Source organism: Sander vitreus, chromosome 13 (assembly GCF_031162955.1).
Source record: "Sander vitreus isolate 19-12246 chromosome 13, sanVit1, whole genome shotgun sequence".
NCBI lineage: Eukaryota > Metazoa > Chordata > Actinopteri > Perciformes > Percidae > Sander > Sander vitreus.
The window spans coordinates 24,725,553-24,744,939 of NC_135867.1; the positions used below are offsets into that span (position 1 = coordinate 24,725,553).

At 42.1% G+C, this 19,387-nt stretch overlaps 1 protein-coding gene across 1 annotated transcript; it reads right to left on the bottom strand.

The window, feature by feature from the left end:
* Positions 1-115: 115 nt before the first annotated feature.
* On the bottom strand, positions 116-19,351 carry c2cd2 (C2 calcium dependent domain containing 2). Its single transcript, XM_078265288.1, has 13 exons — positions 18,453-19,351; positions 17,581-17,676; positions 15,637-15,756; positions 12,711-12,812; positions 12,104-12,220; positions 10,905-11,013; positions 8,619-8,727; positions 8,428-8,492; positions 8,202-8,317; positions 7,246-7,414; positions 5,696-5,937; positions 4,968-5,235; positions 116-3,222 (listed from the first exon to the last, which is right to left on the bottom strand). The coding sequence occupies exons 1-13, from the start codon at positions 18,732-18,734 to the stop codon at positions 3,002-3,004; spliced, it is 2,016 nt and encodes a 671-aa protein (XP_078121414.1). The 5' UTR covers positions 18,735-19,351; the 3' UTR covers positions 116-3,001.
* Between the last annotated feature and the right edge of the window lie 36 nt (positions 19,352-19,387).

The following is a 19,387-nucleotide window of genomic DNA, read 5'->3' on the forward strand; positions in this document are numbered from 1 at the left end:
AAAAAAAATCTGCCTTTGTAAAGTAACAGAAGTGGAACAGCATATCAACATGTGCAGGTTTTACAAGTTACTCAGGAGAATTCACCGTAACCTGGACATTGAAAGTGGCACCGCATTCTCAGTTATTCAATCAATATTTATTGCTAAAAAAAAAAATGAAATAACTCGATATGTGTATTAGTTACAATCCCTGCAGGGAAAAGACTGACATTATGCAACAACAGCTAAGTCAGCCAGTTTCTGGGCACAGAGGACATGCCGATAAAAAAAACCCCATCAGGAAGTAGTTGATTAATCACTTACAGCCCTACTGCTTATAAATGCATAACAGTAGCCAAGGCTTGCAAGGCTGCCATAAGCAAAGGCTCTGAAGCTGAGCATGATTAAACAAACTGCTTCCCCCTCCCTTCCTCACAGTTTAAAGGGGATTCTGTCTGAAAAAGTAAATGTCTTCACACCCCCCCCCAGTCAATAATGGTGGAAGAAAGCAGGTGACGAGAAGGGATCACAGCTCTACCATGTTGTACACAAAGACAACCCATACTGTATCTGCAGGACAGTGTCGTTAACCGCAAGCGTTTTTAATTCTCAGAGGGTCCAATGATGTAAACACTCTTTAACAGATATGTTATGTGCATAGGCTTCTTGATTATAGACATTGCTGATGGGTGCAGGAGCATGGTGGTACCCTCGTCTCTCAAGAGTCTTTCCAAACAGTTCGCTACGGTCCTTCAGTCCTCTGGTGTGATGGCGGACGCAGCCTCAGGAACCAAAAGTCACGTCAAGTCAAGGGACAAGTCCACCCGTGACATCATCCTCAGAACAACTGTAAGACAATCTTGTTAAGGTATGTCCGTCGCTGCTGCTGCATCCCTTCTCTGAGCACATTTTGAAGATACAGTAGTTAACGTGATGGACAGAAATGTCTTCAACGAGCTGCTCACAAAAAAAAGAAGATACAATCATTAGCTGGATTTGAAAAAACAAAACAAAAAAGGCAGCCAAACTATTTGGTTGCTCCCAAAGGTGTTCACACGTTATCTTGTTCATGTGTTCAAAGCTACATCCTTTTTTTTTTTTTTTAAAAACAAGAAAACATCCAATAAAAGAATGAGGTTTTCATTCAGAGGAAATGAGTGTTGAACTTGTTTCATTTGTAGGTAATGCGACAAGTACGGCCGAGTGGAACGTCACAGTCCCTGGATAAATGGTTCTTTCAGTTCCATTTTGACACATTAACAACCCTGCTGTTACCAGTAGTGTACAGGGACAATCTTTTAGGAAGACAAAGAAGAAAGTTGCATATCATTTGAAAAAACACTCACGTAGGGTGATAAGTGAATGGCCAGTGTTGCATGAGAACGCGACCTCTGTACATGCCAATCATACATGACTGGTTGGGCAATCTTTGTTAGACATAGGGAGGATAATTTTGCGAATAGCTTTGTTTTACAGCTTTCACGTGTTATACATATAGCCGTTTTAAACTTGTTTAATGTTCAGTACAATTACAAGGGTTTTAAATGAAGTGATATAAAGACCATATTTCATAGTTTTAGTGTCAAAGTGTGAAAAAAATGAATAGATCATCTCCCTTTGTGAATGTTTTTTTTTTTTTTTTTTTAACCACGAATCTCTACAACAAGAGTAGCTCCTGTCATTGCACTTTAAATATAGATACTAAAATTGTGCAAATCATACAAATACCACCCTTCTCTTCATCTTTGGTCCTGTTGGTCTGCTGTAGGAAGTTCACGGATTGCAGCAGGGAGAGTTTACTCTTCGCCCTCATACCCCTTTCACACAGAGGGCTCCACCAGGGTCGACTTTGTGTTCGAAAGGGTTAACCCGCGTCCATCGACTACACACGACCAGGGTCGCTAACAAACTGGGACGGGACAAATTATAGCAATGGTTGGAAATGGGGGGGTTGTTTTATTTGAATTCCCCCATCCACAGCACGGTCTCTCTTGCACTAGTTCTGGTGGTCTACAGCTGGACTAGAGTATGTGACGACATTAGCCGTTCACCGAATGAGAGTGCGTTCCATTTACCTCGGAAGCCAAAGCTGGGAATGACGTCCCACCTGAGATGAACGCGTCCCATTTATAAGTCAGATTTTCATTGTTTTCATTAGCTCTAGCCAGGTTAGCCATTGTTAGTAATGCCAGTTGATAACGCATTACGCTGTTTTTTGTGCATTTAAACAGCTTAACAACATGTCCACCAAGTGAGACACAAGTGCTTATGACTGTACTTACTAAAGCTTTCACAGCTGTTGATGCACGGAGCGGCCATGTTGGATCTTTTAGCTCGGGGTACTCGAGGTCAGGGGGCGTGTTTCTGACTTTGACCTCGGAAAATCCGACTTCAGAGTACAAATGGAACGCACTACTACAGTGTAAACCGCCCCGCCCATTTCCAGGACCTGGACTATTTGGTATGCATCGTCTGGGTTGTGACCCAGGTCGTATCTGTAATATCATGAACAAGGATCAACCCGTTGACTGGCTTGGTTTGAATTGACAAAAAGGAGGGTTGAACACGGGTCAGAAAAGCCTGGTCCGCCCCGGGTCATTGGTGTGAAAGAGGTATCAGAGTCAGTGAGGCACACCAGTCCCTTCTGTCTGTAACAAGGCCACAAAAGCACTTAAATATTTTAAAATGTTGCATAAAATTAAGATAAAAAGGAACATGCAAAAATAATAGTCTTGGAAGTGTCATTAGACCTTCATTCACACATGCACACACTGTGCAACTTGCTGTTGGTGGAATATCTGCTTCTTATACTGTAGGAAGCAGGAAACGGCAGTAAAAGATGATTTTATTTTGTTCCCTATCTGCACAGCTTCCCCATCTACAATGAAGGAGCCCCTAATATGCAGGTCGGGCATTCAGGGGAGTAAGTTAGCCAGGAAGTTTGCCAGTGCAAGTTTGAGGTGGTGATGGTAGTTGTTGTAGGAGGGACTAAGGTGAGAAGGGAGGGGGGGGGGGGGGGGGGTCACGCATGTGGCTCCCCCATGGAGGTAGAGCCGTTAGCTTTGCTCTTATTCTTACTCTTGCGGTTGAGCATGCGGCTAAGCGTGGCCGTTCGACTGGCCCGCTCCACTGCGGTCGGAGACTCCAGGTAAACCAGGTCATTGTGCGACTGGCTCATCCCCGGGTCCTTGCGCTGGTGCCGCCGCCGGAAGAAGAGCTTGGCGCCCTTCTGAAGGAAGCTGCCTGTAGTGGAGAGGCACAGGAAATATTCATTGAGGAGGAGGACTGTGTCAAGATAACACCACTCAAGGCTAAATACAACTTTGGGCAAGTACAATATCCATTTGTAGTATCTGAAGTAGCAGCAATGTGTAGACAGCTGAAGCAGCAGGGCAGGGGAATTTGTGTTAGTTGGAAATTGTTGATTTTGAATGGTGATCAAATCTGGCGCGGACGAGACAGGTTCGAGAAAAATATTCTTTTTATTCCCCTTTGACTACTAGTCTTTTCGCTGTAAAAGAGCTCTTTTAATAATTGGATAGTGAAAATTTGACTTTGAAAAACTGTAATCGCTTGAATCACCAGCTAACACAGAGAGCAGCCGATTAGTCCGACCTTACTGCAAGCATCATTCCTTCCCTTCAGCACAGAAGGAGTTTCTGGGATTTGCAAATATCTGTGGGTTAGGTTGATATGAAACAATACACACTATGTAAACTAATTAAAGACAAATGAAGAAAGCAACATCAGCATTCTCCATACACAATTCATTCCTACAGAAAAAAAGCTGAACAATATACTATACAGCAAATAACGTTCCATTATGTGTGGGATATTTTACTCTGCATTTTGACATCCATATTTAAAAAAATGTAATTATAGACTGAAATAGTGATTAGGGTCTTAGCCATCTGTAGGTCCAGTGGAGGGATCCCACAGTGTACCAAATATGCAACACATCATATTGCAGCAAGTTAATATCTCAAAATAATTGATCTAATCTAATTGATTTTACATGACCTGGAAATGAATTTGACATTGCAGACAAACTATGTTATCTACTGTCCTGATAGCTAGCAGATACTACACATACTAGAGTACCAAGGATACTACAAGTAGCTCATGAAATAACTTACTCATCTGGACATAATGTGAGCTTAGCACTGCTTTCTTCTAAGATGGCAGTGATGATAGCTCAAAAAGGAGAGCTTGAAACAGTAGGAAGGAAAGAGAGAAAAGAACACAAAAACAGACTGCATTACCGAGGAGCAGACAGCAAACAGCCAAATGGAGAACATTTATCAAGTTCTGCCTTTAAGGCCATTTGTTTTATGGAATAATACCAAAGACTGTAAAAAAAGAAAAAGGACGACGCGTCTCCACTTCCTCCCACTGTACAAAAGTGAAGCCAAAATATCCCCGATACGGGCGCCACCATCTTGTAGTTTTGGAGCCAGGGTCTGCGCAGCAGTGATCGTGAGTCAATCACAGCTGTCGATCGTGACGTTTCACCCATGCATCAAATAACAAATAAAAAACCAAACTGATCAGAAAAATGAGCAAAAACTAGCCAAAATGACAGGAACCATCTTTAGGAAAAACTTATTTTTGTTGTGTACTTTGACTTTTTAGCTTGGTGGATGCTAACATGGAGGGGGCGGGATTAATGACCTATACTGGCAAATTGTTAAATTGCAGTTGGAGTCAAATTTTAGGCAAAAATAAGAGTACGAAAAAAAACTAGTCAATATGTGTACAAAGTCACATAGATAAAGTGCAATAAATAAAAAAGTTAAGTCAAAGTAAAATAAGATTAGGTTCAAATGATTATGATTATGTTCCTATACAATGGATTGTACAAATGCTATTGGAGTAGAATCTGGAGTCTGCAGTCTATGCATCAACCCCTGAATAATATGCCTATAAAGACCAGCTATGTCACCATGTCCATGGTTATTCGTGGCTTCAGGTAGTCAGTGACCTCTCACCTCTTCTCTTCTTGCAGCTTGCCTCAGACACACACATGGATAGCGAAGAATGGTCTAGTTCCTCTCCGGTTTGGCTCTCCCAGTCCTCTGGAGGCCGGCCTATTCCACTGGGGCCTTCCTGGGGCTCGGACATGTCTGGAGGGCTACTGGTCCCTGTTGCAAGTGCCGCGGTCATATCCTGAGTGGAGCTGCCCTCAGACATCGAGGCGTCCATCGCTGCAGCGTAGCCCGCCATCAGAGCTAGCTCATCATCCTGAGACAACGGCGTCTGGGAAATTAAGCATATTTCCATTTTTAAAATCAGCTTCTAGTAAAGCGAGATTTCCTTTGGTTTAACATTTGCATTTGTCCATGCAAATACTTCCTCTGGCATCATGAATGACCCACTATTTGCATTGGCAGCTCTGAGGACCTGTGTCTTTTAATGTCATTTGGGCGAAGGGGTGGCAGTGGGATTAGGCACTGTCACTGTTTTTCCACTAGAAGGCCCAGTTTTAATCACTTGCACGTGAAGTGTACTTCAACATCTGTTTCTTTCCTCTGCCATGAGCCACAGGTTAGCAAATACAACAGCTAAAAAGCTGGTTTCCTGAACAGCAAACACTAGAGACTGGCCAGTCTTCGGCTGTACGTTACCCTGTATTTTAAACGCGTCAAACTGTTCTACTAAAGTGAAACAGTATGATGCACCAGTGAAGAGATCCTCCGGTGCTGGAACTCATCCTTACTTTGGCAATGCCGGAGATGATGATGGTACTCTTCTTCACTGGGGACTTGAGCTTCTGCTTGGCAGACTGGTGGAGTTGTCTGATGGCGGCCTCGGCCACAGGGTCCGTGCCATTGAGCATCAGCAGCTCAGTATCAGAAGAGGACAAGGCCTTGCTGACTGTGGCCCCCAGCATAGACGCCTGCTCTGATACGCGGCGCTCTGACAGCTTGGGCTTGTTGGCCACCGCTTTCTGGGCAGGATCTGAGGGAGCACAGAGTTAGCTCAATCGACTGCTAGAGTACATGGGTATGATGGAAGTTCAAAACATAAATGGTTAATATTTGACAATGTGCATTATAGAGTTGGAAAAAAAAAAATGACTGCAATTGTGGCCCACAAATTATAATTTTCTTCTGCTATCTGTGCTATCCATTTCGCAAGGACACATTTGCATCCAGGGTTTAGCGCTGCCCAGGACGGTTGTGATTGGTTTAGGAAATTCAAACAAGCCAGAGCATTTTTCCCCCCATCCCAGAATACATAAGTGGTGTTTAGCAGGTATAATATGTACATTGCCATCCATAGAGCTGCACTGCTAGCATGGTTTGTGTTTAATAAGTCCAAGCAGGATCTTTCAGATGTTGTATGCGATTGTTACAGCTTTAAAGCTCCATTGTGTAATGTTTTGAGTTGATTCTTAGCAAAACCCCTTTGTTCTTTCACAAATATGTGCTCATTCATGTGTAATTACTTCCATCAACTAATCAAAGTATTCTCGTACGCGTAGACTCTGCCATTCAGATTCATTCAGCATACATACCAGTGACTCGCTCGAATGCGGCCGCCATGTTGCGCCTCCATCTTTAAAATACATTAGCCAAAGAGGGACATACCTCCGCCTTTCGCGCTTTTCACTCAGTGAGCCTGACTGTGACGAACACCAGGGAGGGGGAGAAGACTGCCGGCCGATTTGAAAGCCTGTTGAAAATGGAGGATTGCGCCTATTCTCTAGGACATGTAACAGAGTCGCCAAGGAAGTTAAAAAGAGAATTAAAACGACAACGCCACAGGCAAAGCAACAAGACCAAAGTTAATATTGGGGTGGCTTTTCCAAGATGGAAAAAGGGACAGCGAAGTTGCCTGCTTTCTTCTTGACGGGTAATTCTGCCTATTTGTGTAAACAAATACACATCATGCAGATGTAACACAGACTAGCTACAGCTAGAACAGCTGAGTGTAAACGATGGAGGTACTAAGAGCTAATTTCGGTTTCATTGACATTGTTCATACTGCTCAGAGAAACATATTAAAAACACAAACCTCCGTTGCTTCTCTGTGGGAGAAATTCTTACACAATGTAGCTTTAAAAATTATTTTAATGCAATAATAATAATAATTTGCATACAAAATGGATTAAATCGATATTAAGATAATTATCACAGCACTATCTCAGCACCCTGAGCCTCACTGTCCAGTATCTTGGTTGTATATCAATTATGGAACATATCTTCTCTGAATAATAATCATCTTTGTCAGTGCTGTGTAGTCTCACAGTTTGTGGTGCTGTACCTATGTTGAGTCCAAGACAGGGTGGTCGACCCGGCTTGCTCTTCACGGCGGTGATGGTAGTGACCACCGTGCCACAGGGCATGACTGTACGGTCCATCTCCACCCTCTTATTGGAGGCTGGGGTCGGGGGGTGCCAGGACCTCACCTCACTGGGCTCCAAGTAGGTAAACTGTGGGGTACAGTTCATATTCTAACTTTGTGCAAATTAAAACCTCACATCCATGAAAAGAACTAAACTATATCTGTTGATATTAATGCAACATGTGTCATCAGGGTTCAAATTACGTGGGAGCTGAGCTCCCATAGAGAGAGGATGAGCTCCCATGAAAGCAGTAAAATCATACACCTGTGGGGGTCTATAAAAATCATCATTATTTAAATCACAAATAAAACACTTTTCCCAAACACACGGAGCTCTGAAGCAGACCTGTGCGCCGCTTAGTGTCCACTCTCGCTGTAAAAGTAGAGACGAGCAGCGGCACAGACCACGGAGCTGCTGCAGCTCGCCTTCCGCGGTCTGTGCAGCTTCAGGTTTATAAAGGACGCGCTCTGCTGTGGGCATGCTGCGGCAGATGTGTCCATTTGTGCTCCGTGAATTTCTGCCATAGTTTCGGTTTCCCACCCCCGATGTAGACCAGCGTTCAGCCACTTCCCTAAACTTTGTCTCATTCAGAGACCAGAGTCTCAAACGGGGCTCTGGTCTGTCAGGAGGTCTGAGATCTACCGTATCAGCAGAGCAATCTATGTTTCCCTTTACATAAAGATATTTCCAGCATACATTGATTCAGAAAAAGGTAAATAGGTGCATACATATTCACCTGAATGCAGGAAATGAAATGTTTAATGCTCAAAATTTGCTGCTCATATTTTTTTAAAGAGACCCCCACAAAGATGAAATCATAATTCAAACCCTGTGCGTCGCAATATCCAAATGTTCATGGGGAAGATGATCTTACATCAGTAGTAAGTGATCCAGTCACTACGTCTTTGGTCATGAGTGCAAATGTTTGCTGTCCTTTGGGCTGCTTCTTTACAAGATCAAAAGGAACTGACACCCGACCAAGTAATGAACCTAAAAACGAGAAACACAGCTACTTTAGTCTGGTAGTACCAAAACATGTGAACAAAAGAATTCTCAATCAAACAAACACAAATATCAAAAGCAAGCAAGCATTTCCTTACTCTCTTGAGGTTGGCCGTCATTCATTAACTGAATATTGAGCTCTTTTGATCGTCCATTCAATTCACTGGCGAGACAGCAACATTGAAAGATTATTCAGGGGAACTAGTACTACAGATGTTGATGGCTTGCATAACAAACATTATCTTTGCAAAAACAGTGAATGTTTGCAGTGCTCCATGGTAGAACTTACAAGATAAACGGCTGGTCCCAAGCAGGATTGGTTGTGTTCTTTAAAACCGAGGTGTTAAACTTCTGTGGAGGATCGTCCAACTGCATTACACACAGAGGATTCATGCTGCCTACAAACACAGCAAAAAAAACAGTCAGCAAAACACACACAATGGGTTATCCAAGATCTAACTGCAGATTCTTTGGAATATCTTTTGAAAGCACATACATTGTGCTGCTGCAAGATTACATTTTGCTTTCGTCACTTCCTCTGCTTCAATTTATTGGCCAAGAGGGAGGGCCAGCGTACGTTGTGTATCTGATGAATTATGCACAAGTTAGAGGAGAATCAAAGTACTGATTAAGAGCTCCTCCTCAGCACATGTGATGAAGTCTATTTCATCACCATTTCATGGCTCAACTTTATTAACCACAAGTCAAGCTCCAGTACCGTGGAAGCACTCTGTCTTAATGAATCCAAACATCAGCAAAACTCTTAAAGACAGAGCATCCACTGCAGCAGCTCTGGATCTAGCTAGGGAAGCTAAGCTAAGCATAATTGTTCTTCACTTAAAAAGGGACAGAAACAGATAATGAAGCGTTGAACACTCTGTCATGTCTCTGCTGTACAATATTAAGTGTTGGGCAGCAAATTGAAAGAGGAAAGTCTGGACTCCTGAAAACTGATGACTCACAGTTAGAGAATGACTCAACAGAGACACTACCAAAACAAAGTTGTTGTGGAGGATGTTAAGGTCTAAGACTGGACAATGATATGAACAGCATCTAATAACTCAGGACATTCTGTGCTCTAGTTTCATGACACCCCCCCGGTGCTTTGTTTTCACTTGGATCATAACTTTTGTGCAGATCCATGCCACCACTCAGCGTGTAGCGATACTAATGTGGGTGTATTATTATTAAAACTGGCTTTAACCAGTAGATTACCACCTTTGACATCCAACTGGCAAACAAATCTCCGCCTCGTTATCTGGAGCTAGCCTCTGGGCTACAGCATGTTGGCAAAATGAACAAAGGCCAGGCAGAAACAGTGCCTAAAATAGTTTAACAACATATAAGAAAAACACGATTAAACTCAATGTTGATTAGCTACAACAGAATGTATGTTACTCCATGATATGATGTTTTAAAATCAAGTTAAATAAAGTCCCTAAATACAACACAGAATGAATGAGACATCTGAGTTACTATAGGACTAAATCCCAACCTGATCTGACCTTTTTAAGTCCCAATATTAAAAGGAATAGTATCTGCTTGACTTGATAAAATAACTAGGGCTGTCAATCGATAAAAATAAAAAAAATCTAATTAATTAATTAATTAATATTAATTGCATACATAATTTTTCCGCGGTGCCTTAACGATGCCTGAACCGATACTCTTTAAGAAAGTAAAAAAAAAAAAAAAAAGAAGGGTACTAAACAACAGTCGGCGACATTAAAGAACGGCTTGTTTATTTCTAGGCCATATGGTCACAATTAAATGATTTAATAATAATGTAATAACTATAACAGTATATTATTTCACTAGTAAATTGTTGTTGTTGAACGACAAAAACAACCACCAGATGGGAAAAGGGCATTTAACAATAACTTTAAATGTACCACGAAGCTGTAGGTTACCAGTTTCATTGAACGCACCGTCTGTGTTGTTTTTTTTTTTCTGATGACATCCTGGTGTTGAATCCTCTACAGTGAAATACAGACAAACTTTACACCGTTTAGCGTTAGCTGTCAGCATTGTAACCGTGTTTAATCCAGCTACTAGCTAGCGGTAGGCTAACGTTAGCTGCTGTCGAGTATAGTGTTAACTAGCTAGCGGTAGGCTAACGTTAGCTGCTGTTGAGTATAGTGTTAACTAGCGTCACGTGCAGTGATGTTTCTGTTGCCTGTAACGTCTGTTTCAGAGCATCCGAGAGAAGCGCAGACATATCAGTGGCACCGAAATGAGGCGCCAAAATCCACGTTGCTATTTGGTTCGTTAGATACAGTTCGTGAAGGCACCGGTGCCGTATTAGCACCGGATTTCAGTACCCAACCCTATTCAGGAAGAAGATTTTTAAATATTTGTGTGTGCTGTAAAGAGGTTAGAAAAAATGGAATCGGCTAAAATCGGTATCGGCTGGCCTAACTCAAAGAAAATCGGAATCGGCCTAGAAAGTTGTAATCGGTGCATCTCTAGTACAGAGGGGGCTGAGGTAAGTGAATGAACTCAGGACAGACTAAAGACACTAGCTACAGCTGTTTCATCAAAACTTGGGTAACTCTAAAAGAGACAAGCGTCCAACCTGCAGCATCCTCCTCCTGATTCAGTGTCACCCGGATGTTCTTCACCAGCAGCTTCCAGTCGTGGGCGCGGGGGGGTTTCGGGGGTGAAGCCATGTTGTTCCGTGCTTCCTATTGGAGAAACCATAGTAAGTAAATAACTCAACAATGTTGATCTTTTGGCACCAATATTATTAGCAACAACGTAAGCAAAGTACCCAAAAACCTGCAATCACTTTTTTTTTGCCACTTGGCTGTGTGGAAACAAGTTGCGAACACATAGTTTCTGGCTCTTTAGCCGCTAAATGCTGAAAACAGCTGACTGCTGCGGCTGAAATCGATGCTATGCAAACGGTGAGAGTGAACCAAAACAGTAAAGTTGTGGGTGGGACAGTGAGCTGAAAGTCACTCTAAAGCCCCGTAAAGTCGAGTGGAGCTGCAGGTTCAGGTAATAATTCTCTGTAGGCTCATCCTTATGAGCGACCCCTTTCACATTATCTTTTACATTCGTGTGAGTACACGAATGTAAAAATGACATAAAATGCCTGTCCCTTGTAGCTGTGATAAATTAGCCTGAAGCTAATGCTTACCTGTTCAGGAGGAAATTAGCCAACTCTGCGTCCTTTTGGGCTCTAAGCTGTCTCCATCTTTTAAATACATCTCCCATATTTACCCGGGGTTTGTTAGCTAAGTCTCTGGTCACGCAACTGTTAGAAACATGCCGTTTTTTTTAGTTTTTTTTTAGGTCGGGTAGAATCTATCTCCGTTGATCCTGTTTGTTTGTTTGCTGCTCTCATGGCTGTACTAACGTTACAGCTGTAGCGCGCTGGATTTACGTGTTTACAGGTATATCTGGCAACGCGGCCTGGCTGTCAAACTGGGCAGTTGATAACAACACACAGGCCAAAACACAAACAGACATTCCGTCACGGAACGGAAATTTCAAAAAGGAGAAAATACTGGCATTAGCAATGATGTCAGAAAAGATACGTTGAAACATAGCATGTTTCCTTAATATCTGATGACGCATTGGGGTCATTTTGGGATTTATTACAGTAAATATAGTACATATTGTCACTATAAAAAATATTGATTATATTCCTTTTCAAGTCTATTTGTCAATTTGCAGCGCACTGCAAACAATGAGCTGGCATGACACACTTGTCTGCATGGCGTTGTTGTGTGGCAGTTCTTCAGATGTTATGCATCAGGCATGCCTCACCTTGACCTCTGAGGCCTGAGCGGGCCTGCAGCTCAGCAACACAGAGGGACGCGTCGCGCACAACAGCCGCCTCAACTGCTCCTTTACTGCTGCTACACTGGAAGTGTTGGCATTGTCCTGACAGAGAGAGATTATGATATCAGACATATCCCACACATTAAAAGCATATTGACTGTACATAACAGACATATACATTACACATCCTCCTTTGTGGAGGTAAACGACCAATACCTACATTTCACATCTTGTCAATGATTTTTAAACTCTTAAAACAGCGGGTTCGGTTCCGACCTGCGGCTCTTTGCTGCATGTCTCCCCCCCCCTCCCCTTTCATGTCTAAGCTGTCCTATCCAATAAAGGCCTAAAATGCCCAAAAAAGAATCAACAAAAAAAAGTATTATTTACTTTATTAAAAGTATTTGGATTATCAAACTATTGAATGTTTTCTTCAGAGATTACCACTGACCCACAGTTCGCACAAATTAAATGGTCAATTTCTTTTTGTTTTGGTACACGGAAACATTTCTCCCTATGTCAGACTTTGTTTTGGTGTATGAGCACTTCTACAGACAGCAGGTGCATCTCATCTCTCATCTCAAATTATTACCTGGGTGAAGGTGGGCGTCACCTGCAGCTCCCCCGTGTCCAGGTGAGACACTCCCCAGCTCACCTTGACCTCATCTTCAGCTTCCTGCATCTGTAGGTCGAGCTGAGGAATACAGAGGAGAGAAAGTCTTATGGTGATCAGAGGTCAGACAGAGCTCTTCAGCTTCACTTAAAGTAGATCCATAGTAATATTTAAATGAAACTGCCAGTTACCATATCAATACTGGTTCTCTGGATATCAAGCAACATATGGAACATAATGAAATTCTGGGTGTTGTTTAAACCAAGTAAATGGGGTAACTCTATCTGCTTTAACAATTATGTTTCCTGTAGGCTTCTGGCTCCTCACCTGAAAATAAATCAGTCTGTTGCTGTGGTTATGTTGTTTGATGACTCAAATGTCAAACCATTAAGCAAGCGTTAAATTGTCACTTGCGGACACTTGGAGGGACACTCTGCCAATTAATTCTAAATTGTGGATAGGATTCTAGTTTGCAATGGCATTCATGTGTACAATCTGATGTAGGTTTGGGCGACTGGACGACTATATCTGCTATCGGTAATTGGCGTACATCACTGGGAAAAAATAAATAATTGGGCTAATTTAGTCATTTTAGCAGGCAGCTGGAGGAGCGCTAACTGAGTGTGGAGGTCTGGCAATGCGATAGTATTCAGCGACAGACTCTCATTCAGCAAGCTAACCCAGTAGCACAAACAGGCCAGCAACGGCAGAGTTGGGAAATCATCGGTTGTTGGGCTGACGGTGGCCGGTTGGACATTTTTTTACATATGGCCCAACCCTAGTCTGACGTGAGAAAATTGGTGAGGGATGATTTTTGAGCATAGAAGACTGCGTGACTGTAGGAATTGGTGTTCCTAGGCGAATAGAGCTGCTCGATTATGAAAAAAAATACATAAATCATAATCACGATTATTTGGGTCATTATTGAAATCACGATTACTTATTGACCTTTGAAAAGAAGTTGCATTTATTGAACTCAAAAAAACAGTGAAACAGTTAACAGCGAAAACCCCTTGAACTGTGAAATTTCCCTTCATACTTTTTTGCCATTCAGAACACAGGAAAAAAAATAAGAGTTTATCTGCAAAACATAATGTGCAAAATAATAGTTTTTCTAAATTACTCTGTTTTTGTGATCATTAGGAGCCAAAATCGTATGCACTAGAGCTGTGCTAGTGGTTATTATCTTATTATCATCTTGGATACTGTGCAATAATTGCACAGCCCTAGTGGTTATTATCTTGGATACTGATGAATCGGTATACTTTTTCTAAAAATCATGTTCTGTATTCTTAATCAGTAGAATAAAACCGTGAAAATGACTTCTCTCCATTTTCAATCTCAAAAACAACACTGATGCCATGATCAACACCATACACTCTCTAAAATCTCTTGTCAGCCTGACAAACAGGAAAAAGATTAAGGACAGAAGGTCAGCAAGGTGTACATCAACAGCTAGCTCATCTGACAAAGTGGAAGACGAAGACAGAAAAGAGGGAGACAGAAAACAGACTGGGCCATCCTGTCCCAGCATGCCTGGATTCCAGTGGAAGACTGAACAGCCGCCTCTGTGATGCCAAACAAAGGGCTCATCACATAGCGATGAGAATGCTTAGATGGATCCAGAAGAACAATCACAGGCTGCATTGATAGGACCCGGATCAGTTCAAACAAACAGCGTCAACTGGAAGGCTATAGTATGTTAGCATAATAATACAACTCCATCTACAGAAATAGCTTGTTAAATATATAACCATTAAAATAGTTGAATATCACTGCCTGTTGTGAAGTCATACAACAGATGTGTAACTGTGGTGCTAGTGCATGTCACATGAGTGTCCCTCGTCACATGCAACAGGCCATATAGTGCAGTAGTGTGTTAAAAAGCAAAGTACACTCAGCAGCACACCGCAGTGCACGGGGTGCATTATTGTGTCCATGTACTGTAAATGCCCGGGGCTTCTGGTCCACATATCCCAGCAACCCGCAACATGACAATCCAGGACCATTCTAGCATGGATCTCAGTCAAAAGCTGACAAATGTTCTAGTGGATGGATGGAGACATTTGAAAAGGCTCTCTGACTTTTCCAGACTAAGCTGAAACAATTAAGAGTAAAAAAAGGAGACAAGAGGTTTCCTTTATGTTCCTGCCACAACAACTAATCCACAACCAAAACAAATCACCCCGACTCTAATCCTGACTTTAGCTTTCGCGTCTCTCACCCACTCAGGTTGTATTTATGGCACAATGAGTTTAGCAGGGGTGACAAGCACCTTATTGGTTTAAAAATAGCCTTAATACAATTGGATTAGCTCGTATAGTCACTTGAATCCATACTTTGTTGAAGATTTGATACTGACACTAAGCACAGGATGAAAGCGTACCGCGGCATAATGCACACTAACCATTACATATCTCCACACATCACCTTCTGCTCACTTCATTTGAATACTGCACCCGAGTCTGATGAATGAAGAGTGTTAGGACAGACAATGAGTCAGCCATAGTAATATTTAACTAAAAGATTTGCCCAGTCAGATTTGGGAATGATAAATAAAATAAATTGCTTCATTTTCCAGGGATGAACAAGGCAGGCATTAGTCATTTGTGTTGTAACTTCAGAGTTTCATTAATCCTGTAAAAGGTCCTGTGAATGTAGACAAAGTGGGCCAGCCTTACTGGAAAGTGCGCCTGACAGTGATTTTAATGAGGTCTCCGGGACATTTGCCAAGCACAGAGAGATACCATTTAATCTAAGACTCCTGCCCGCAGTGAGCCAACGCTGGGCAGCACATCTTGTTCAATGTAATTTCCCATTAAACTAAACCACAATGAGTATTGTTTACTAAGTATGGAACTCACAACTTTAATAGATGCCCTAGGACCAACTAAAGAGTATTTACCTGCAGCTCCAGTGGAGCTATACAGACTGTGTATTTACAAGGATCTGCTGTAGCCATGGCTGCCGATGATGCACTGAGAGAGAACTGAAGCTTCTCCCCAACAACACTGCAGCAAGCGGCCTGTTGGGAAGAAAAGTGAGGCATTAGTGTTTTATAAATATACTGAGAATGCTGGAGCTGGAGCAGTGACAGCATTGGCATGTGACGCACATGTAGTTACACCATGAAATATGAAAGCAAATAGGGAGGGAAACTAGAATTTGTACTAAACTGTAAGGTGCTGCGCGTGTGTAGAGTGTTACGCAAGAAACACATTGCACAAACCAGCGAGATGTGTTCAAAACACTGACTTTTGCCTCAACTGATCCAGAAGCAAAACATCTGCCTTAAATAGAGTTCACAATAACCCTAAGTGTGAAAAAGGAAGAACATCTGCACTAGCTTCCAAACATCTAGCGTGCAATAAATCACTTTTATGGCAACGGAATGCAACAGTAACAGAGTGAAGTTCTGTAACAGAAAAAATTACCACACAATTGTCAAGTGTCCTCAACTTAAAAAAAAAAAAAAGTTATTCATTCATTCAGATTTCAGTGGGGGATGGGTGTGTGTGTGTGTATTAGGCCTGCACGATAAATCGTTATAAAATCGCGATCTCGATTCACTCCTGTTCACGATTTAACTTTTAAATGACTTCGATTTTCCTCCTTCAGTTAATTTATTGAAAGCATTTGACATTGACATTAACGTGTTTTAATTATGTAAAGACATGTTCAAGGAGTTCAGATAGAGCCTGTATCAGGGCCATATTTAGTTCAATGTGTTATAGGTCACTAGCCTACTATACTCAACTGGCCAGTATGTACTATATTTTCTTTATTCATTGAAGCCTCTGTGTTTACAGGCTTGTGGTGATGCGCAATGTGCTATAGGTGCCCAAAAAAAAATCTATGTTTGGTACTGCCAATTTGTTTTGTTTTGTCATGGTTCATGTGTGCAATAAACATTACACTTTGTGGGAAAACAATTTATCATTATTCATATTTTTCCCAGAATCGTGCAGGCCTAGTGTGTATCTAGTCGGGTATTAGATCACTGTAAGGGGAAACCTAAGCATAAACATAGGTGCTGGTGCATTCCTGCCTGCCTGCTCCTCCTCAGTGTTGAGCTTGACAGCGATGTAAGCTTCTTAGCGCACACGCACACACAAACCTACATACATACACAGCATGTGGGTAAAAATAAGCCTCTGTTCATTAAACTCCCCGCATTCAACTACAAAGCAGCTGGTATTTTGCTCCATATCATGATGATCACAAAGAAAATGCTGAGTTTGCATTGGGAGTAGTGCAAAGCCAACTAGGCCAGCAACACAGCACGCAATTTGGCCCTATCTGACCTCTCTGTCAAAAAAATAAAAGCCCTCCGGTGGCAGTTTACACACAGTCTGCAGCAGGTTGGCACATAATCTGTAGGACCATATGATCAGAAACGTTTTTCATAGCCTTTTTAAAGCATTACTATTCATTCAAAGTGTCTTTTTATTTCTTAAATGAGCATGTGAACACATGAAAAAATGCTTAGCAGATTCATTTGCCAAATCTCAATCAATGGGGGAAATGTCTGTACCAAAGTTGGCGAGTTGATGAGTCAGCGCTTGTCTACTACAGGCTAAAATGCAGCTCTGGTCGTAGAGTAGCTCCCTCTCCACTGAATTAGAGAAGGGGAGATTGATTTGAATAGAAGGACAACAAGGGAATTAGAAGTCTATAAGTGGCTGCTGCTATAACCCAGATGAATGCTGAAGCTGCCATGAAAAACAAAAATCTATTATTGATCAGTGGTGGGGAGGAGGAGGACACAGCACCGCACTCAACAAAAGTATAATTGATCCAGATAAAAAGTACTTTTCTGTATTACTACAAGACTTTATGATCAGTGTACCTTGTTTCTGGCAGACTTCTGAAAGCTGGACACTTGGCTGACCATGAGCTCAGATGCCTCAAGATCACCCTCTTCAAATGTCAACAGAACAGGACTCTGGTGAGGAAGAGGATGGACACATTAAAAACAACAGCAAACGCCTATTGCACAACTCACAGAGCAGGAAAATGAAGTTGTTGGCAATTAATGAGAAATGAGCTGGGCTGTAATTCATCATATTCATGACAACATCAATGCATGTGTTCTGACTTGATAACACCTAGGAATAGATGGTTCTAGGGCTGGACGATATGGAGAAAATCAAATATCACGATATTCTTGACCAATAACCTCGATGTCGATATTGTAGGGTTGACAATTGGTGCTTTCACATGGAGATCTTAGATAAATAATCATCAATAGTGTCGATATATTGATTAAGTGTGTAAAGGCACATTATAAAACAGCTAGAACGATTTTGTACATTCAGAAAATGAGATCACATTACTGTGATGTAGACTGTAAAACCAGGAAAAGTCATATTACGATATTCAAAATGTAATACGATATCGATATAATATCGATATATTGCCCAGGCCTAGATGGTTCAGTGGTAGTGCACGAAGATGCAACATTTACACTGCTGAGAGTACATTAAAGAGAAGCCAGAATAGAGTGAGACGGTTGATGTCAATCGGGAAAAACAAGTCAAATGACTAGAGATGGGTGAGATTAGATTGAAGTGGCTGGGACTTTACAGGCTATCTATAGGAGAGTATAAATGAGACGAATTCCTCAAGTCACATCCTACGACAAGCTGCACTTTCTTTATTGGAGTCACCTGCCTGTCACAGAGTAGAGTAGAGTGGTGGCTTGGTGATCATGAGACTTACCCCACGCTTCCTTGATTGGTCATTCAAAGCCCTGCACCAAGCTCCTCTCCACTGGCTTTTCCAGCTTTTTAGTGACAGCGCCCATCCCAGCAGAGCCGCGGCTTCCTCCTTCGCCGCATTGTCCTCTGCTGCTGTCTGCCTATTTAATACACGCCCCTTTTGGAAATACTGTACGAAATACAGTATTAGAGTAACCAGGGATGCGAAGAAAAGTGTGACCATGCATAGCCACTGCGGATCCTCCAAACCAAAATATGAACTGGAACTCTCAAAGTCGGACATCCTTTGCAAATGAAAACGACGATCACAGCTTAACACACCTCCTCTGAGAAATATCCTGGCAACCTCATAGTATGTATGTAGTCAGGGAACGGCGAAAGCAATCTCCCACAACTGATAACAGCACTGATATCAACCCCCAACACAAATTATGCTTATTGTGATCCGCGTTGCAGTACTCCATAGTAGCTTTTGAAAGCCATACAGATGTCCCAAACTACGCAAGCTAGTTATAGAGACCTAGAGCATTGTTAAAGAGCTAAAAGTAGCCTCTAGGTTCAAATAAACCTGCAGAAAAGCGCACTCTCTTCCTCTCATTGAATATGGTTGTTAGCTTAGTTAGCTAATCTTCGCCACGGTTCGCTTAACTAGCTATTCTTCATTAGCCATGGAGCCGCCAAACTTTCCCAAATAGGAATTATTTCCCAAGTCTGCGGTTAAGGTCCACCGGACGATATCCAGATACTGAACAAGAGACCCGGAAAAACATCCTGAAAGCGAAGAGAGTGCAGTTCTTGCGGCTACTTGACTTGCTTTGCGGCTCAGTCTGACGGTCTGACTGTACAAAGTTGTCGTTCTAAACGTTCATGTGGCACAAACAGTAAGTCCCAGAATGCACAGCGACAGTTTGCTAGAGTTTGTTGTTGTCTGGTTAT